Source organism: Melanostigma gelatinosum, assembly GCF_949748355.1.
Source record: "Melanostigma gelatinosum genome assembly, chromosome: 7".
In the NCBI taxonomy this organism is placed as follows: domain Eukaryota; kingdom Metazoa; phylum Chordata; class Actinopteri; order Perciformes; family Zoarcidae; genus Melanostigma; species Melanostigma gelatinosum.
In genome coordinates, this window is record NC_136640.1 from 12960215 (window position 1) to 12982588 (window position 22374).

At 45.1% G+C, this 22374-nt stretch overlaps 1 protein-coding gene across 2 annotated transcripts in view; it reads right to left on the minus strand.

The window, feature by feature from the left end:
• Positions 1 to 6018: 6018 nt before the first annotated feature.
• arhgap35a (Rho GTPase activating protein 35a) overlaps positions 6019 to 22374 on the minus strand; it is a 56728-nt gene continuing 40372 nt past the window's right edge. For both annotated transcript variants that reach the window (XM_079271295.1, XM_079271296.1), the window contains exons 3-7: positions 18090 to 18231; positions 12764 to 12841; positions 11329 to 11460; positions 9774 to 9879; positions 6019 to 9315 (exon numbers count right to left, since the gene is read on the minus strand). In XM_079271295.1, coding sequence (XP_079127421.1) covers positions 8823 to 9315; positions 9774 to 9879; positions 11329 to 11460; positions 12764 to 12841; positions 18090 to 18231 — 951 coding nt within the window. In that variant the 3' untranslated portion in view covers positions 6019 to 8822. The remainder of the gene's footprint in view (positions 9316 to 9773; positions 9880 to 11328; positions 11461 to 12763; positions 12842 to 18089; positions 18232 to 22374) is intronic.

Sequence of the window (22374 nt, forward strand, 5' to 3'; positions counted from 1 at the left end):
GATAATATATTATCACAACAGAAAGCCTCATCTGATGGGAAGACACAGGTAATGTGCCTGACCCTATTTTCTCCGGCTCTAACAGAAGTGCTGGCTGTTGAGGGTCGCGGAGAGTGAGCGGGGCCTGCTGTGCTGGGGAGGAAATTCTCAGGACGATCGATGCGGAGGATTAGGGCCGGCTTTGGGGCTCAGAGGCCTGGATCTGAGCAGTATTCTCAGTGGGGCCCCTGAGAGAGCCGGAGAGGAAAGCTGGAGGAGGGAAAAGAGGAGGACCAGGGGAGAGGAAGAGAGAGGCTAACCTGGAACTGTCAGGAGGCTGAGAGAGGGTTGGTCAGGCTGGGAATAGAGGAGCTGTCATGGTCCCAGTTGAAATTATGAATGGCGCTGAGACTCAGCCACCCACCCAGACAAACACTGGCCAGTCTCATTGGATAAGCTGCGGAGCAAAGAGATTGTATGTAACACAAGAGAGAAAACAGACTGATGAACACAGATGAAGTTGGTTGTTTTGCCTCCTTACTCTTCATTGTTTTTAATTTTCTTCAGACCAAATCGGCAGTTGTCTTCTAACTTGATGATTGCAGCACACAACAAAAGGCTCCCTCCGTCTGCGAGTCTGCCTCCGATGCTCATGATTGGTCAGCCCGTTCGCCAGCTCGCCGCTTTCCCCCGGGTACAGACGGTCGGATCCATGATTCATTTTGCAATGAGGAAAAGAAGAAAAAAAAAGAAGAGAGCGCATGTGAGAGAAGAAACAGCCAAGACCACTGGGAAATTATACGGAGGAGCGGGGTGGTGGATCTGGAATTAAACGGCATAATTAATCAAGCAAAAAAACAAGCACGTTGCTCATACATTTATTATTTGCATTTTTTCCACTTCAGGAGATGTAATCAGCAGATATACGTTAGGGCCGCTGATCCATGTCACGGGGACCTGGAGGCCAAGCGCCCATTTAGACCACTGACCCTAAAAGCGTGAAGTGGGATCAGTTCTGTTCAACACTTTATTTGTTTTCTCACTGACTATCATCTCCACACAATGCCCTCTGCCTCCAAAGTAATCTCTACAACAAGCAGAACAAGTCCCACAGAATCATGTTGCTGTCTCCCTGTCCTTTAAATTAGGGTGTCTGCAAAATTGGGTTCACAACTCTTGGCTCTCTGTGGAGTTGTTCTGCATTATGCAGTGCGTGCACTTGACCTGATGAAGCAGAAACGAGCCACTTTTAGAAAGATAGCGTGGAAATATTACAGCAATATGATCACATAGCAGCAAGGGGCTGGCAAAGCCATGTAAACACCTCACAAAACAACTTTAAAATCAGTAAATCACCATTGCAAACACGGCTACAGAGGTCACATTAGGTTGCACGCCAATTAGCAGCCCTTGGAAAACCCCTGTACACCACTGCAAGTTCATCATACCGTATCCTTGAGTTGTTGTTTCCTGACTTTGGTATATAGTTGTCATGACTTTCAACACTGGTCCTCACGATGCACCTGCAGGTTGGGCACAGATCATTTGACTTATTTCAAACTTTGTTAGCTGTGTCATGTTGCTTTGAAAACTCCTTTACCAAAGCAGTGAATGCCAGGTCGGTTTTTTTACAGTTTCGAATGTGTAGCTGACAAATGCTGCCGTGTGTTTTAATAATGATTTCGTTACTTTAAATCCTTATTTCGTGTGGTATGTTCAAAAAAAGTTGTGAATCAAATGTTGCAACCGAACGCACCATTAAACCCCAGCAACCCTCGTCGCATGGTGCGGATGTCTATGAGCTACAACATGAGCAGATTGCATTATTATTGATTTTAATGGTGTTTGGACTCCTGGAGATGGTAAAAATAAATGAGCAAAGATTTGTGGAAAAAGGAGAAATAAGCATAATTGTGTGAGTTGTGTTTATTTTTTCCTACCTCCTTGATCATCTCACGGCCCCTCGGTTTGATCTTGTGATACACCAGGGGGTCCCGTCTCCTCTGCTTGGACCAACTGACCTCAAGGACAACAAGTTTACATTCAGTCACATTTGAAGAAACATTGCACATAGAGTATATTTCAAGCATGCACACTAGGCTATAGCTTTCTAACTTTGATCTATTATTTAAGCTTATGGCTCGGATGCTGTCTGTAATACTTGATTTTCCTCCTGGTGATCAATAAAGTTTGATCTTATTTGATCATCTTATACAAATAAAGAAAGCTGTAAAGCACAAAATTGGCACACTGTATTTTACCCAGTTGTAAATTGTAGTCCTGCTATTGTCTACATAAGTATTGATGGTGGTATAACAGCTTGTTGTTATTATAGGAATATCGATCACAGAATACAGAGCATTGCTGAATTTGCACGTAGAATATGTGATGCAGCCTCCATCATGACATGCACTTCATCTTTCACCTAGTTCTCCTGTGCCTCCGCCGCATATGTATCTAACCCTCGTTATGCCCATTATCCATAAATACATCCGCCAAATAGTTTGAAACGTATCACTTCCCAGCTGGTCAATACGGCTTGTTCCTGGGGCGCCGTCATCAATCGAGCCATCAATATGGAAATACCACTGTGACCCAGACATTAATCAATGGGCTCCTCGGGGAGCCGATGGAGGGCAGGGGCACCTAAAACCATCAATGAGACGGATCGGCCCGCAGTCAGGCTCGGACAGTCCGTATTGATAAGAGCATTTCCACCTGTAGCGGCGCAGAGCCGGGGAGGCAGGCCGCATCTGAATTCAATACCCGCCGCCGCAGCTGCGAAGCTCGAAGCCCAGAAAGACACGGTTGAACGGAGATACGTGCCTCGACTCATCATAAGACCAGTCTCCTTTTTCTCCATATATGTCCCCTTCCTCCTCCTCCTCCTCTCTGTCTACCTCAGAACTTTTCTTTTTTTTTTTGTGGCCGTGCCTCGCACTAAATAACCACATCACGCCTCTAATACAGAGCAACAATAGCTTGAAATTAAGTTCTTTGTCTTTATTCCGCGGCTTACTTCGCCTCCTCCTCTCTCTCCCCACACGATCTCTGGAGTTTAGTCAAACCTATTTCCTCAAACTTCAAACTGAGAGAGGGGAAGTGGAGCTCGACATCAATGAGGAACGTCTTGAGACGCTCGTCTCACGCATTCATCTCACTGTGAGCGCTGGATTAAAGCCTCGTCCCACCGTTGACGTCCAAAACCTTAAACCCAAGCAATTAGGTCCACGCGCCGCCCGCGTTTACCATCCGTTACCCGGGTACAGCCGCGTGATGGGTAGTGTGGGACAAGGCAGCCTCCCAGTGGTGTCTTTGTGTACGCACAAGGAAAAGCAGCAAAATCCACGTGAAGACATTTAATCTAAGAATAAAAAGGGAATATGAGATCATTGTGATTTAGTTAAGTGGCTGAAATGGGAACAAGCTCTAAAAGCTTTATTCTTTTGTCTCATTTAGTTATTTCCCCTCAAATGAGCTACTAATTATGGCATTCCTGTCAACCCTGAGTGGCTTCATCCCTACACTGGCCAGGAAAGTAAATGTTGACTATCCCCATATTTGACTTCCAATCAAATCCCACACACACTCTCTCCCTCATGACACTTCTTAAAGGTTAGAGTTCAAGGGTTGTGTGTCATGTGTGCACAAGGGCCTGCCCTTTTCATTCCCAATCAGCCGTTCTCTCGTCCTTTTTTTTCCTTCTTCTTCTTCTTCCTGAGCCAGAATGGAGAGATGGACCACAAAGGTCATGGACATGGATTTCCTTTGGTTTGACTCAATGAAAAGGTCAGATGAGGGCACCATGAAATGGCAGTGAGGCCTTCACATCGCCCTCACAGGGACCCGAGTCCTTAGGCTACGTCGTCCCTAAAAATGGCACAGGAGGGTCCCGTGGGCCGCTGTGATCCCATCCGGTCCCCTGGGTGGCTTTAGTGGTCCTTCAACAGTGTGCAGAGAAAACTGTGGTGGAAAGATCATAGCATTCTGTGTGAAACTAAACTTTGGAAGACTTATAAATGAATGTACACACGTCTTCTTATAACTGCTACTTAACTGGCAACAGTGTTCCACAAACTGATAAAACGACTCCTTACCCACTTTTCCTACAGTGATTTATTTAGTAAGTGTGTGTGTGTGTAGGCCCGTCTCTGTAGTAATAGATCAGAGTTGTTTTGCTCCTCCAAAGCAGCTGTACCTCTGTTGGTAGGGCAGAGTGGCCATTAATCGTAAGGTTTGTACCAGATTCCTCCCGTCCACACGAAGTGTTACGACACGGAGCACCAGACAGCACTCACTTTGGACAAAACATCTGCAAAATGAATGTCACGTATCTTAATAAGTGACTTAGCAAATTCAGGTGACGATAGAATGAAAAATCTGCCTGTGTTTGATGTGCGCAGGAACAGACTTCTAATGTATCAAGCCAATTAGTTTACAAAATCACAATCCACTGTATAACATGTATGGAATGTCTCAATTAAAAAATATATATACTGATTATACGGTTTCATATGATTTTTCTGTTCAGCAATTCTTGACATCAAACCTCTTACTATTAAACTTCTTCCAGTTATCCTGTTCCAAGCCACAGGGGGCTGCAAGATGAATCTGAAGGGTTGTAAGATGATTAACAGGGTAAATATAGTTGTTAAGTATACTTGTTACACATTTTATTTGATGAGAATTTAACTCAATCTTTATTTTTGCTTAAAGAGATCAGTTTACCTGTTTTGAGTCTCTAAACCTTTTAAAAAGTAAAACAACAAAACAAGGACAAACTCACACTTTTGGTAGAACCGGTCACAAACAGTAGACGTCTGTGGCCGCCGCTGACGGGTTGCAAGCAGACGTCTCTCGGCTTTATGGTGACACAAGCCAGAACAGGTTGGGAACCACATGTAGACCATCACTGTACCGGTCCTCAATGCACACTTCTGATTTTACTAAGCGGGTTTTGGAATTTGGATGTGTTGCCTCACAGAAAAAGTGATCAGAGCCATCATATAACGCTGATGAATAGCAATGTATAAGCAGTAGTTTGACGACAAGGAGAAAAAAAAAAAAGAACTGAACTCAAGTTCCCCTTTCTAGCTTTTCCAGAGCTCGTCGGAGGTTGATTGAGATTTAAAAGTTGATTAAGACTGAATTACACTCCCTGCAGACTGCTCGTGATTTCCTCATATGTTCAATGTGTCACTAATCACTGATGTGTAAAAGAAAGAGACAAGAAGCAGAAGTTTTACAAGATTTGATTTATTAACTATGATACAGATCACATAAGGCCTTGCTGTATACACCATTCCCATTGAGACAAATTACCATACTCAGCAAATAATGACAGTTTTTTTGTTTGATGTTATCTTTTCACTTTACAGTACTTCATTTCTTTTTTAATTATTTTCAAACCCCCTCCCCCATTATTTCTTTATATTTTTTTAATCATCTCTTAAATAGTGAGAGTGGTGGAGCCCTCTTCCTCGGTTGGGAAGAAATCATGCACTATACTGGGCTGCTCTCTCAATCGTTCACAAAGAAATTGTTAAAAAAAAAGAAAAAAATGCTTTGTATTTTTTAATTATTAAAATAAAACAAATTTTTTTTATTTTTTTTTCTCTATCACCACTGACTAAAGGGCAACGTGTTAAACCCCCTAACATACCAATAAACAACCATTTGAATATAGTTTTGCTTGTTCCTCATTTTAACTTAACAGACATCTGTCACCATTGTTGCAAAAAAGAAAGAAAAGCAATGCAGCCACATATCGCTGAACCAAAGTCACATTTTTTAATTCAATTGTTCTTCTAAACTGTCACTTTGCTTCCTATCTCTACCTCGACCCTTTTTTCCAGTCTTTGGCTGCCTCACAGTCAGTTCAGTATTAACACATTGATATACACAGGGAACGCCACTGGCCGGCGTTCACACACACACACAAGTACCAGTGGTCACCCCTCCTTCACCCCTCAGTCTCCCAAATAATGATCCCATTCACCCGTTTGCTGCCCGTCTTCCCTCCCTCTAACCCTCCCCAATCTCTCCTCCGTCTCCCTCACACTCTCTCTGAGGATCAGTGTGTGTAATCTGGACCAGCTAACAGGGTTACACCGCGGGGTAATGACCGCGAGGAGAACTGCATTCCTCTCCTTCACGTTTATTTGGATCACACGGGTGTCTGGCCGTCTGCCAAGCACAGCTCGCTAGCATGTTCACTGAAACCCACCGGACCAAACACACGTTCTTAACTCCTCTATCCCCTAATCACACACACACACACACACACGGTAAATAGGTAGTGTTGACTTATAAAAGCTCCTTTAAGAGTTCAGTGATTGGTTAAAAGTTTGTTTTTCTCTCCTTTTGGGACAGTCTGGGGAGACGTGCCGAGATGCAACTCAGGTGTCAGACAGAATAAGTGACCCTGGTGAGCATCTGATTAACATTAACACGCATAAGTTCACATGCGTGCACACTTTCTCGAGCTCACAGAAACACACACACACACACACACTTCATAAGCTGCTTCGATCAGGACTCACTCGGCAATTATCCTCGAGCCCCATCTCACTGGTTTCTACGGTGACAGCAGGCCGGGCCGAGGAATTCTGCGATGCTCGGTTGCAGTCATGCAGACGGATGAATGGACTGTCTGTTCTGTCTGCTGTCTCTCTTGGACTAGGAATGACGAGGGGATGTGGTGGCATAACAGTGACAGCGGGGGCAGACTGGTGTCGTGGTCACAACTCTTGCAAAATTATGTTTTTTGAGTGCACAGAGAGCAAGTTTGAGTCTTCCTTTCAGAGGTATGATGCTGTGTCCTAAGAGGGACAGCATGCTGAGGCCTGGAACAGTGCTCACCAATTACTTCCAACAATAAAAAGCCTTTCCCTGCCACCTGCCAAAGCGCGAGCCTCACTTCCAGCTCTTACTTTCTGGACCCATGCTGCTACATTTTGCCTCAAACTCCTAAATTCTTATATCCTACCACTGACACGGGGCGTCTGGAAAGTGGCCTGCACTCCTTTACAAAGGGCTGAGTGCTGTGGTGAAGTGTTAAGTAACAACACAAGACAGAGGACATTTTATTCACTGCATATCTAATCAACTGCAAGAGCAGAGCCTGAATCTATATCGTCTCAATTGATTTGTATCAGATTTAAAACTGCTGTTTTACTCTTACACTTTATGAGCTCTAAAGTTAATTTGACTGGACATACAGTGATGAAAAATCGGAACAATTGCTCCTAATAAGAGAATCTGACGCTACACACAAGCCACAGAAGGAAAATGGTGCGCCGCCCATGCAGTAGAGGAAGTCAGGTTATGGCTGCAATACCCATTTCTCCCTATAGATGTCAGTGGTGTGCTGCCAGAGTGAGAGAAAGTTGGGTGGACTGACAATAAAGTGAACTGTGGCTGTCATGTCACGGCAGCTCCAATTTAAAATGTGCCTTCAAAGTGCTCAGAAAAGTGCTTTTTGAACAAGGTCCTCACTGTGGAAACTGCAGAACCGCCTCGCTCGTAAAACCACCACAGCGTGAAAGAAGCAACATGACAGGTGAAGGTCCGACACTGGAATTATTCCCACTATCTGCAGAATACAGGGAAAAAAGGCATGGATATATATGCACACACTGACTGGTAAGACTCTCACACAGACACACACAAGGCCACGCATTGAGTGACGGGCCCCGTCCCACGATTCTGTCAAATGAAGGACAAAATAAAACACGCGTCGGGACAGCGGGAATGTAGAATCAAGATTTACACCGATCAATATATCAGACTGTTTTCTTCATGTGTTCACAAAGTGCATGAGGTTGAAGTTCAAACCAAGAGAGCGAGAAACCAAACAGGAGACTGGGAGGAGCCTTCCCAGAATGCAAAGGGTGTTTGAGTTCCCATAATCCTTTGCTCCAATTTGCTGCCTAGCAGATCCGGTCTGTTGAGATTTATTTTCTGTGCTTGGCATATTGCCTCAACTGAAACTGATTTTGTCTGCGTGCGTGTTTGTGTATCTGTGTGAGGGGTTGATAGATAAGAATGTGTGTGCGCGTCGCAGAGGACAGAACATCCTGTCGGGTGAGTAGTAACACGTGTTTCTTGCCTAAGTCCTCCGTACAGTGGCCAAATAAACAAATCGGTGTTAAGGACTCGCTCTCTGCTACACCGTGTCCCAGCCACAGCCTCCCAGGTAGGTACAGTGTGTGGGCGGATTGCAAAAAAAACAAAAACGTGCGCTGGCCACAAAAACTCCCAGGACAGCTCGCGGCTTCGGGATTGAGGAGAATGGTTGTCGGAGGCACACTGGCCACTGGGTGTTAGTGTGTGTGTGGTGAAGCAATCCCAACATAGCAGAGTTCACGTTCCCCTTTCCACTTTACTTCCGAGTCCCTCCCTGAGTCCCTTTAACAGTTACTGGCAACATCGCACTCATTAGTGTGTTTGTGTGTAGGTTCTCTACAAGGCAAGGAGGGCAGGTCTATGTGAAGTGACACAGACAAAGGGATGAAGTGGCGAGGGGGGTAGAAAGATCATACTGCCAGTTCAGAGGCTCTTCAGTGTTCCCCTTTTCTGCCTTGTGTGTGTGTGTGTGTGTCTGTTTTTCTAAAATGAGCAGAGGCTCAAACGCCCCCTTCTTCTCCCAAACATGTAGGTTTCTCCCTGTACATACTGCATCTCACTCAATCTATCCCAACTTGTCTTCCTACCTCTGGTTCCCATTTAAATTTGTCTTCTTCAATTCCGTCCCAAACTTCTAAATCTCTCATTCTAAACCCTTAAATCTCTCTGAATCTCGTCAGCCATCTTCTTCGTTTTTTCCCCCCTTGATCCCTGGTTCACAGCGTGTGTTGTTCCGTAGGGGGGTGATGGGGGTGTAGGGAGGGCGGCAGCAGGGCTGGGATGGGGGACTGGGGAGTAGGAGGTGGGGAGTGGGGTGGGGACTGATGTTGATGGAGGTGGTGGAGGTGGTGGTGGTGGTGGTGGATAGGAGGGCCGTAGTGCGGAATGACTGGAGGGGTGGCCGGGAGGACATAGGGAGTCGGGGACGGAGTCGGCGAGGCTTGGTAGCCTCCGGCCATGCAGGAGTAGGCCGAAGTTCCTCCCCCGGAGGAGAGCGAAGAGGTGGGGGAGCCGGGGAGGCCGTCGGCCAGCGGCTGATTGTAGAAGAAGTATGCGCACTGGTGGATGAAGCTCTCGATGATTGTCTGGTAGGTGCGGGTGGCAGTCAGGGCGTCCATCGTGGTAAAGTCTGGTCTCATCAGTGTGGGCCAGAAACAGATGGACAGGTTCTCACTGGTCATTAGGTTCAACTTGTTGTTCTGGTTCACCCTGCGCAACACAAAGACACCAAAAAGAGAAATTGATTGGCCTCAAATCCCCACAGTTCAATCACATAGTATTATCCCCAAATAGCTTCAGTTGAAGGAGGTAAAAGTATTTTATATTTGCCAGATTAGTTTTTTCTCTTGTTCTTTTAATCATCTTGCGACAACTCAAGATTTTTCTTGGGACCTCTTTGGGGGTCCTGACCCACTGGTTGGGAACCACTGATGTAAACAGTTTGGCTACAACGTTTTCCGAGCATTTATGGAGCAGAGTATTCATCAACACACGCAGAGAGATAACACCGCAATAACACAGATAATGACTCAACCCGAGTAAAGAGACCTCTGTGCTGTCAGTAAGCTACTTTCGGTGATGTCACTGCTAGGTCACTTGACTGGATGACCGGCGGGGTTAGTCAGCACGGCTGTCAGAGGCAGACTCTGACCCCGTCACTCACTCACTTGTTCAAGTGGCTGGCGACATATTTGAAGACCTCGTAATTCTCTTTGGGGAAGCGGCGCAGGATGTCCTTCATCGTCTGGAAGCGCTGCTCCCTATCATTGATCTCTGGATGGTGGCAGAGAGAGAGACGATAGAGGTCAGAGGAGGGAGGAAAGCGGCTGAAAGGAAAGATTAAGGGAATCTATGGCAAAGATGTCGGGGGAGTGAGAGTTAAGATGAGGGGGGCTGAAGGGAGGGGGAGGGGGCAGTACAACGGCTCTAAAAAAATACGTGCAGAACACAGCAGTACGAGTTTCACACATTTAAGTCATGAAAACACACACATTCAAAAAGGACTACAGTTACAGTACAAAAAAAAAATGTTCACCAGACAAAGACCACACACACACACACACATTCCAAAAGAGAGAAGTACACCCATCACAATGTCCTGTAGATTACAGCAACTCACACACACAAACACACACTGGGTGTGTTAAGCCTGATGGCAGCGAGGAGTGAGTCAGAAAAGCTGACGTCAACGGCGAACACAGTCCATCCTGTGTGTGTGTGTGTGTGTGTGTGTGTGTGTGTGTGTGTGTGTGTGTGTGTGTGTGTGTGTGTGCGAGGCAGAGAGCCGCAGTGGGAACAGCAGATGTTCTCGTCTACTTCGAAAAACATGATTTACAAGCAGAGAATTTGAGTTTGTATTCCCACAATGAGGTCAGTGTGGATCAAAAACACATTGCATGCCTAATGACTTACCACAGCCCCGGTTCCTCCTGCTGTACGTCCATCATCGGGCATCAAAACATAACTTCCTACAGCTTGTTTAAAGTAACGTCACCATGACCATGTGCACTAAAAATCCACCCGCCCAGCTTTTTCCGCATCCCTTCTTTTTCTCCACCTCTCATGCCTGACAGTAAGAAAAAGCCCGGCACAATTTGCAATTTTCAACCGAATGAAGTCTTTCTCGTCTCTAAACTTCACTCGCTCGTCTTTTCCTCTATTGTGGCACAGACTGCAGGAGCTTTATCAGGTCTCTGTCACAGCTGAAGAAGCTCGCCATGGCCGTTAAAAAACACACACACACACACACACACACACAGAGCGCTCAGTGAGTGACAGCAGCCTTGCGGCCGGGTGTAAATCTCTGTGGCGCGATGAAAGACTAAGCTATGCCTTAAATCTCCATTCCAACAGATTACAGGACACAAAGAGAAAAAGAGAGGCCGTGGAGAGCTCAGGAGCACCCTCGTTTATCTCACATATGACTGTTTTCTCATGACTTCATCCAGACCCCGCTATCCATAGTGCTCCTGCATCCCTTCAACATGTGCAATCATCCCAAAATTCTCCTCTCACAAGCCTTAAATATTCTCTCCTCCATCCCCCATTTCGTCACGGAGTGGCAAATCTAATTCTCATGGATGGTTTTGGATTGCAAGAGCTTTGCTTGTTAGGTTAAATAAAAGTTACAGAAAAGGATTTAAGGTCAAATCCAATACACTTCAGGTGTTCGTGCAGAACGCTGAGCCCCAAGTCCCCTTAAACCAGAGCCGAAGGACTTACTGAAGGCCTCCACCAGCTCTCCCTGCATGTTGTAGGGCACCAGAGGCTCAGGCAGCTCGGAGAAGAAGGCCTTCATGGCTCCGGCTACTGTGTTCATGGTGAAGTCTTTCTCCACCAGGTCCAGGTTGTGGTCTGGAAAAAGGGTTGAAATGGAGAGAAGACATTTAAAGTACAAAACACACACACTGTGTATATATACACACATCATCATTTTACATGCATACAGTAAATAAGAGCGATAATAACGATAATAATAACAACAATTGTGTTATTATTAAGACAGCATGGTGGCTTGCCAAATCAATGAACAGGAGTGTTTTATGGAAATAATAGACTTTTATATGAGTTTTGCATGAATGTAATTTAGTCGGTTATTACATTTTCTGGATCAAAAACTTACATTTCGGTCTGGTTGCGTTTCAGGGTTTTATCCATAAAGCCTACTTATGGAATTATTCACAGTTTGTGGTTGTTTTTGATTGTAGACAAGCCTGGTCTGTTCAATTCAACATTTAATCAATATGAATAGAAAGCATGAAGCTTATTTGGTGATACCATATGATCCTTTAGTTTAATAGAGAGAGTGAACCGCAGACTCTTATGAAGTAGATTAAAGCCGAGAGAGACCGGTCAGGCAGCAACACCACTAGAGAGGCCCTCAAGCGTGCGAGTGTGTGTGTGCGCACAAGAGACTTAATTAAAAAAAAGTAATTTTCTGATAACTTTCTACTTTACAAAAGGTAGTATGTGTAGAAAGATGAGGCGCTGAATAAAGTAACAGAGATACGGTTCGTGAGTTCTTGAACAGTCCGAGGAGAGATCCCATTCTGAGAGTTCCCAAAGTGCGCGGCTTCTGATGCCGCTTTGTCCTGCAATGAGATATCTGAATCTCCACGGGGCTGTTGAAGTGCCATCTTCAGTGTGGCTATGAGACACCTTCGCTGTAGTTTCACCTGGAACGTCTTGTCCCATCGGCCGGAGGCTCAGAATGATTCAACGCAGGTCTTCAACTCTGATTACCTGAGTTGGATTTTAGGCTCAACCAGGCGTGGACGCATGCGCGCGCACACACGCACACACACACACGGGCCATGTTGCTCTGCTATCTATCTCGGTAGCGACACGCTTCATTAACCAAACCAATCTGGAGGTAATTAACTGCCCACAGCAGATAGACACACGCATGGAGTCGCACACGCACGCAGGAGCAGGTAGAAGATAGAGGAGGCAGCGCCGCAGTCTAAAAGGAAGTGAAGGCCAATTCGCTCTGTAGAGTTAATGCTCCCCGGTTAATGAAGGGGGCCCGAGGTTTGTTGTAGATAGAAGCAGACATACATACGCACGTCTTCGTGGCCTTTTCGCCCCGCTTGTAAGTGCACAGCTGAAGCGAGGACGAGCAGGTGTACGCTTGTACTGCAGGTTGAAAGTAACGTACCTTGGTCAAATTGCCGCTGCATGCTCTCCATCTCTGCCTTGTTCCCGCTGACCCTGTAGAGGCCTTCTGTGCTCAACCCTAGTACAGACAGACAGACAGACAGACAGACAGACAGACATGTCATTATCACAGTGTTCTTTTCATGAGTCTAATTTGCAAATATCAAATATGTATAGTCACTGGTCAATCACCACCAATAACTATTTGATGTATCACTGTGCTGCTTATAGATGTACTCTGAAGGCCTAAAAAAGTAGAACTGCTCTAATGGCCTCTCCCTGTGTCCTCTTTCATCTAGACACACTATTAGCTCTATTTATTAAACCCATAAAGCACTCCTGCAGGTCTGCTAAGAGCCCACTGGTGCACTGTGACAACCTGAGGCTACCTTTGTAGCCACACATACTTTAAAATGACTTGAGGAACTGCAGATGCCAAATACCAGCTTCATCCTCGGGAGGATAATTACTCAGGATGTGCCGCCTTTCTTTAGACACGACGCAGTCAAATTCTGTCCATATTTACTCCGGGCCGTGCTGAGGCTTTGTGGCAGAAAATTGAGGTAAAGTAGGAACACTGAAATTAGCGTGTTTGAGCTCTTGTAATATTTACTTCAAAGTGCATTTCTATTTAGAGCTGTGAAATATACCCAAAGACCAATGAAGCGGAAGAGACTGCGTCTGATATTTAATGTCTGGATAAATCAGCAGTAAAATATGCGGCAGCGTTTTATTCGACACGCGCATAAGGAGACTACCGGCACATTGAGAGGGTCACAGACAAGCATCTAATATTCAGACAACAACAACATTTAAGTGGCTGCAATGAATAATACTGCAGCAAATTAAAAGGTGACTTAACAAGAGCTCTTCATTCATCACTGGAACGATACGAGACAAAAGAGCGGGAATCCAACAGGCTGCTACTTTTCATACAAATTCTGCCTTCCCGTTTCTCTCGCCTCTTGACTCAATATGTATTTTTCAACACTTGTCATGGCTCACACCCGCAGCAGTTGTGAAATACTTGTTAAAGAGGCCTGTTGGATTTTATTATTATTAGTGTTTACAGCAATAATACATCCCGTTATACTCTAATAATCGAATATCGTCGACGGTTTCAACGTTTTAACAGCGAACTAAAATCTCCCACATTGATTTTTCTTCGCTCTTGAAGGCCTTTTTAATTAATTCTGAGATATTTTTGTTGAGCTGACAACCACCGACTAAGCTATTATGTACTGTGGTCTCATGCTGCATGATTTCATTTCGTGCGAAGAATAAAGCACAATAGAAGTTCAAAAACTGTCGACGCTTCAAAATATTTTAAGTTCAGCAGCAGAAAGCACGTCTTCTACGGCCCAGCGTCGGTTCTTATTTTGCACATCATATCACACAGACGAGACTTACTAAATACTCCCTGACTTGAGTAGCGGTGGTGGTTTGCAGAAGGCGTAACTCTTAAGTATTTTCACAATACATCCATGTCCTCAGAAATGGAAAACACAACAGTGAAAGGCACACGGATAGCTGGTGGGGATGAAAGCTCACTTCATTTTGCTTAATTTTTTTCCCCCAGTTTATAGAAAGATAAGGTTCCAACTCCCGCCCTTGAAATTCTCTCTTCGTTCACACTTTGGTGGAGATTCAGGGAGACAAAGAGCAATCCAGAGGGAGTGAAGGAGATAAGGAGTGGCAGAAAAAGAGGGCGAGATAGAGAGGCAGGGAGGAAATGAGAGGGCTCTCAGTCAAAGCATACAGCATCGATCGACTCCTTCTCCCAATCAATTATCCACAAAAGCTTTTCTAGCCAGACGCACTAGGAAAACGGGGATGGGAGGAGAGATAGGGAGAGTAGTGTAGCAGTGGTGGGGAGAGAGAGAGTGAGCGATAGGGGCAAAACAGCACAAGCACCCAAGTATGAGAAAGATAGTGGGGGGGGGGGGGGGGGGGCGCATAGGAGTGAGGGGGTCAGGACTGATGAAAGAGAGAATGATAAATAATAAAGGGATTAAGATAAGGAGGGATCTATAGAATGTGTTTGAAACAACGCAGCATATCAAAGATGGAGGTTGCAGGAGAATGAAAATAATGGAAGAGGAGCCACAAAGCATTGGGAGGGTGGGGGGGGGGGAGTGAAAGGCTGACGAATAGAAGAGTTTTACAATGATGGAAATGCTGGAAGGTGAGCTCTCCAAAACAAACAACAGCATCCTCTTCCTCTGGGGTCAAACAAAGCGGCAGTGCTTCCTGGGGTCAACGTAAATAGGATTTCTTCTTGTGGCAAACAAAGGTTTTCTTCTACATCATCTAATAATTTCGTTAGAAAATGTAACAACTAATACCTTTTCCATTCTTTTAATCTATACTACTATCATTACTGTGATCTGCTTCTCGAGCTCATACCAGCAGGAGCCGAACATTAAAACCATCAATGGTGCCTTCACAGCTTCCAGCAGCACTCGAGTGGGCAAAAACATACCTGTGAACCTGCAATCACTCAAACCCCGAGAGGGTGATGAATGCCCCTGCAGTTAGCGGCTGTGCTCCTACAGCGTGTTACTGTCTGACAACACTCCAGCTGATCCCAAATCAGCCCAGACCCCCAGCGGCTGATTTCATAGTTCATCATGGCTGGGTGCTGCCCTTTACGTCGCTATGGAGGCTCCTACCGCCAGCAGATATGCCCGCACACGCTAACACACACACACACATTCATCACCCGGGCATCCGCGAGCGAAACACACTGCGGCTACCATGCCAAGAGAGAAAGCCAGAGCTGAGAGATAAGAGCAGTCACAATGGATAGATTTTATAACGCTGCTTCTCTACATGCTCAGAATGCATGAAAATAACACAGAAATACCACATCTACTCCTATTATTCTCAGGGACAAAGGGAAGCACAATTAAGAGATCCAACAAAGAAATAAGACTTTTGAATAGAAATACAAAAACAGAAAACAAGTTTTACTTCAGTGGCTCTTCTGTGCTGTCAAGACATGCCTCTAAAACATATAACAAATAAGAAAATCCATAAATTCAATGTTTTGTGACGAGTAAATCAACAATTTGGCTTCGTCTGAGGGCAAAACAAAATCTGTTTCCATCACACAGACCAACATCTTCATCGGTATATGAACACAAGACTGTAAGAGGATTATGATATTCAGCAAGTTAAGAATAAAGGCAGGAGGTAAGGGGGAAGGATGTATGTCAAAGCTGCAGGTCCAGGGTCAGCCTCTCGAGGTCACTCATTATGAGCTCACTCTATAGTGACAAACATAGTGTCTGCACTGAATGGCAATTTCCCGTGAGTGCCATTATACCCACAGATTGTAGACACAGATATTGTACAAGTAAAGTCTGACTTACAGCGACTACAATTGAAACTAAATAGCACATTGTAACTCATTTCCCCTTGCGGTCGCAGTAATTGTCTGTCTGGGTGTGCCATTCTGTACCGCATGCGTTAGTATGTAAACAAAAGCATTTATGTGCGCAGACTCTTCTTAGTTCCGACCGTGTGACGTGTGAGGCTACACTTCTCTCTCTCTCTCTCTCTCTCTCTCACACACACACACACACACACACACACCCCCCCCCCTCAGGAGCAAGCTGAACACACACAGAAAAGAGCTGAGCCCAAACATTCTTCCAATTTCCCACCTTGTGATATCGATCGGCCAGAGGGAGCTATGGGGCAGAACATTACCTTGCTACCTCCTGGTGAAAACACACCCTGACACACACACACAGCATGCTGACAAGAGGAAGGAGAGGCAGATATGAAAAAAGGGGGGGGGGGGGGTAGCAGGGAGAAAAAACTGCAGTGAATTGTGAATTGAGAGAGGTGACAATAAGGGAGAAATGGGGAGAAACAGAAATATGGGTTAGGAAGTAGATGAAAGAAATCAAATCTGACAAGTGAAGGTATTCGTGGAGACAGAAGGAGCAGGATGACTGGATCGGGAGAAAGCAGCAGAGAAACAAGGACACAGGAGGAAACAAGGGGATTAGGCGAAATACTAAAGGAGTGAGTGAGGGTAAGAGGTGTATGCACACAAGTGTGTGTGTGTGTGTATATTGACGCATATTCAACCAGTTTTTTCTCCTTCATCCAGAACTAAGTACAGCTGAGTCTGCTCCAGTTAGCACCTGAACAGGGGGAGATGAAATCTAACGTGATGCCTTGTTATCTAGCGCTTCGCCCCTATACTCCTACACAGAGGAAGGCGGTGGATGTTTTGTAAAGGCCGCCACAGTAATCCACAAATACAGAGTCTGTAATCAGGACACAGATCACAGCGGAATGCAGCGGCACGTCAGTAAGCGACGGCAAAGGTTTCGGCAAACATGCATGCAACTCACTTCATGGAAGGTAATGAAGACACAACTTAAGCAACTGTGGATCATTAAAAACTGCAGTATTCTTAGACCCGGTAATTTAAGGTAAAATAGACGGATTGAGAGATGGTTCCTGAGGCTAGATGTTAGTTGTGTTGTGTTTATTAGCTCTTGTGGATTTTCAAACACGTACAGATGCTCAGTTTAAATAAAACCAGTAGAAAACACAATAAAACAGCCAACTAATCAATAAAAAGATGTTCGGCAGTAGAGGGGTGAAAAACCGACTCATGACTTCACAGCCCAGCGAAGAATAAAGTAAGACGTGTTCAAATATCTACACACACTCGTGGACCCTAAACCAAGTTCTCTCTGGTTTAGTTTAACAGCTGCTGGCAGACTGAGAGGCAAGCTGGCAGCCCTGCGGCTAGGTTAGGAGGTTAGGAGAAGCTATCCAATCACATCCGTGCTCTCAGGGAGTACGGGACAGGAGGTATGAGGGCATGTGGATGACTGGTGGCAACGGCCTGAAAACCTGTTCAACACAATTGAGCACAGACTCTAATCCACACAAAGTTCAAGGTAAATGTAAAAAGATGAGCATTTTAGTTCAAATACGTGGAGCCATTTTAATGTCATACTCTCCATGACAACGGAGAACGGAACGGAGATACAAAAGAAAGCACAGACGCTCGTGCACGTTGACACAAAGGCTGTGATTTAAGGAGGACTGGAGAATTGTCATTGCGACGAAGACCACAGTACATAAGAATCCCACCAGGGAGGGACGAGGATTAAGATAAGGCAATGAGGAAAAAAAGAGCTGAAATGACAGCGGTACAGCATACACAGAGGCAGAATGGATCCTTTGAAATCGTTTCAAAACACTGAAATGACTGAAAACAACAGCCTGTTCTCTGCCTGATTGGATCCAATCAAGCATCTGTACTCCTCGTTATGTAAAGTAGAACAGATTCTTACCTGTTGTTTCAATGAAACGGATGCACTTCTCAATGAAGACTGGGATCGGCCTCTCGGGAGAGACCACGGTGGCCAGTGGGATGCCAAAGTAGTTGCTCTCGATGGGTTTGGAGATGGAATGCCTGGGTTTGGGTCGCGGTTTCTGCAAAGATATGATCGAGAGGAAAGAGAAGATTGGTAGGAGCACCCGGAGACTAAATCTAACATTTGAACTGCTGACATATAGGCACACATTTCCAAAATGACACTAAGCCTCGAGGAATTGTTCTTTAAATGAGTCGATATGGATGGAAAGGGCCGCATTTAATAAGTATTTATGTTCGTATCTGCTTGAGCAAAAAGACAGACACATGGACACACACACACTCACAATCTCACACATTCCTGAGTATCTTAAACTGATAAGTCATCAAACATTCCGGACTTTAACCCTGTTCTGTGCATAAATGATACACATCAGTTCCTCCATCACTCTTATCTCTTCATCGTTATCCTCCTTCCTTCAGAGTTCCGTGCTTCTCTTTCTGCAGCTCTCAGACAATCAAACTCTCCTATTCACCGTTTAATTACTTTGTAACTCCTGTTATTCTCCTGTTAAGACTCAGACCTCTAATGCACTCCTGCAACATTCTCTGCCTGCCCTCCGTAAGGCTGAGGCATCAGCAGTAATTGTACTGCACTTTAATGGTGTTCAGCGGGAATGTTTTGAAGGCCCCTGAGGCCTGGATCTCTAGTAAGTCTGTCAGCCCCCCGAGGCTCTGCTCTGGCAGGCAGGGTGGTGAGGCAGGGGTGCACGGTTGGCTGGGCACACACAGGGAGTGGGAGCAGTGCAGGCCTGACAGACACAGAAACAGGAAAGGAGCAGAGGAGCGCTCATTAGAGCGAAGGAGCACGGCGTGCTCTCTGCTGCAGATACTGGCCTCACTGCACTCCCGCAAACATTTTCGACAGCACATATATACACACACACACACACACACACTCACAGCGGTATTCAAGGAAACAAGGAGGGCAACACAAATTAATACTGAGCAGATTAACACTCACCTGGACTTTTTTTTTTTTTTGTTCGAACATTTAGTGAATTTATTCTGTTGATGGTGTGCGTTACCTTTCAGCTGGCTTTCGCCTAAACGAGCCTGACCGAACCAATATTATCAGCCAATACGTGGTTATTACAGATAAAACTACCAGTTACTATGTTTGGAGATACATATAAGAGATGGAAGAGTAAAGTAAAGCAATACATGTTGTATTGGTGGCATTCCAATGTATATACATTTTCCCCAACTTAAAATGTATTATTTTTTATTACATTTATAGCATTATTAATGCTTCATTTTAAGTTAAAATTCTAAATAACTTATATTTGAATGTTTAACGTCCAAATTGTCCTGCTATATTTACCATTTTGGTCAGCTGTCATTGTATTGTACAGTATTGACATCAGTATGGCCTCAAAGATCCAGTGTCATCCATGATTGATGAGTGTTTAATGATAAACTGTAGAAAAAGGGGGGGCAGAGTCGCTACTTCACCCGTCAACTGGGTGCCAAGTGTCAGGAAAAACAAAATGTCAACGATAACTCGATAACGCCGACTGGCTTAAGAGTCTGCACTTCATTCAGCGAGGCCCCTGAGCTGCCGATGAAGGCTCTGCGCTGAAGCACATCTAGGTTAAATAACGGCAGACTTTCCCAGCAAATCAACAAATGTTACCCAGTATATCTTTCTATGAGACCCAGCATGAGCAGACTCCGAACTGGAATTCCTTCACTTATCACTCCCGGCTAACTCCCCTGCGGCCCTGCCCGATCCACTCTGTGACGCTCCCGTTCTCAACGTACAGACATCCCTTATACTTGTGGTTATTAGCTGAACATCTGCGCGTACATAAATGTGCAGTGTGTATCCACACGTGTACAAAACACTCACATGAGGCTTTAATTGGATTACAGGGGTGGTAATAATAGATGTGACACGACAAGACAGCCTCTGTGGTGGTAGAGAGCTGTGCTGTCATAACTCACTGCCAGCTTTGTTTGTAGCTCCATGTAGCAGCTCATAATTTATTTGTGTCCTATCAAACCGACTGTGTTGTATATATGTGCCCTATCTCAGTTTAGCAGACTGTCTCTATCCCCCCCCCTTCGCCTCTCTTCCACCCACTTTTCTCTCTCACTGTCTTATCCCCCTGCAGTTCTGCCTTCTGGACACTCCTTTTAGTTGCTGACTGAGACAGGATATGTTGCCAGCGCTGAGAAGACAAAACAGACCTCTACCGCGAAATACAAACAAAACACATCCTTAATAACAACATGCAGACACCATGGTGAGCGTTTACATACACTGTAGGCTGCTGAAACACAAAGCCGCAATAAAAAAAAGAAACAGTTCTATCGTAACTCTTATTTCTCCCCGGCTCCATTTCATTTTCTTTCTGTCGTCGTGTTTTCTGTTTTTCTTTTGATTGTCTGTCTCCCTCCCTCTGATTTTTTTTGTTTGAGGACACTAGACTGGAACTAGGTGACTGAGGAATTTAAAGCATTTCTCTTGCTGGCTGAGGAGGTTTGAAAAAAAAGCTGCAGGAGAGAGAGAGAGAGGAAATGTTTCCGGCCTCTCGCTGAGGGAGGGCGGGCGGGACAGAGACACAGTTGGTCACTGCCCGAGGTGAACGGGGTGTTAAAACAGACTCTAAATCTACTTTCAATTATTTGTTCCTATCAGTCATGACTCGGGAGTGGTAGACGGGCTCCCTAAGGCTCTGATTAGGAAAGTGTTTACAGTGCATGAACCCAAACAGTCACCCTAAAACCAACCGTCTTGTTTTAACCCTTGCAAGCCACTATAACAGGAACGGCTGTTTCTATACCAACCTTGAGTTACTGCTACAACACGTCTCCCAGAGATGACCAAATAACTCAAGAACACGCCAGCTATCCTTAGGGGATTTTAGACTACAGCATATTGAAAATTGACTCTTATCTTTGAGACAGCTGCTTAGAAAATCGGTGATGGAACTTGATACAACCACAATTAAGCCATTATGGCCTTTAACACGGATATCCAGATTCCAGACCTGCTGTAGGGCGAAATTTAGAGGCACTAATTACAAGAAACTGATCTAAATACAGCTGGCTTCAATTTTCTTGTGGATTTGTTTTGAAACGAGCCTAATAATGTGTCATGTGATACTTTATTGATCCCCCTTGCCCCCAGGGGGTCAGAGCACAGGGTCAGGTAAAAGTCGGCGCTAAAGGAGCTTGTTTACCTGCTAACAAGAGGGCTTGAACCGGGCTGTCCAATTCATCGGTAGCCTGTCCTTGCACACTTATTTCAGAAGGACAAATGGCCCAGAGCACACTATGTGCCAAGTCAGTTAGTGCATAAAGGAAATAACGTGGTTTCGGCAGTAAGGAGCTATGTGAGAAGACAGCCTTCATGCAGGTACTTGGACATCACAGCCGAGTGTGTGTGATAACATTAATCATCCCCCCCTCCTGTTCCACCCAACTGACAGCCATGGTAATTATCACAGACGCGCAACATACAAAGCAGTAACTCTTATTCAGCTGACACTTCTGTAACACGCCACGTGTGTGAGTGAACAGCATTCCAGGCCGATAAGCCTAACAGAGTGAGGTCAAAACTATCGTCACACGTGTGGGAGACAAGCATAGAAAGAAACAGGACAGGGGTAGACAGAGACTGACGACAGAGAGATATGAGGACCACATCATGGGATGGGGGGGGGGGGGGGGAGAGAGACAGAGCAGAAAGTATGAATCAGCAAGAAGAGAAGAAGTGTTAATATGAGAGAATGAAAGGAAGGAAGAAAAGAAAGCCAAGCTGACAGGGAAGAATTTTGGCGTCTAAAGAACAAAGAACAAGCTGACCAGCCTTGGCACATACTTTCCTGCAGTACCACAACACTGAACAGTAAACAACACTGCCTTAACCTGACGACACTGATGTCAATCACCAGATCATTAACGCCAAACGCGCTGCACCGTTGGCAACTGAGTTGTAAACAATGCGTAGTCGTACTACTAGCGAGGCTTGAAGCAAGGTGACTGCACAATTTGGTACTGTAAATTATAATTAAGGAGTGAAGGATTCTCACACGTTTAGTACTTTTGTTTGCTGAACAGCAGGGGTGTTTACAGCTAATTTGCTGAGGGTATAACATTAGTTTTTATTTCTCTTCATGTATCGCTACAGCAAGAATTGTAAGATGGATGTTGATGCTTTCAAAATCATGCTAAAATAAATATCAAACATCATG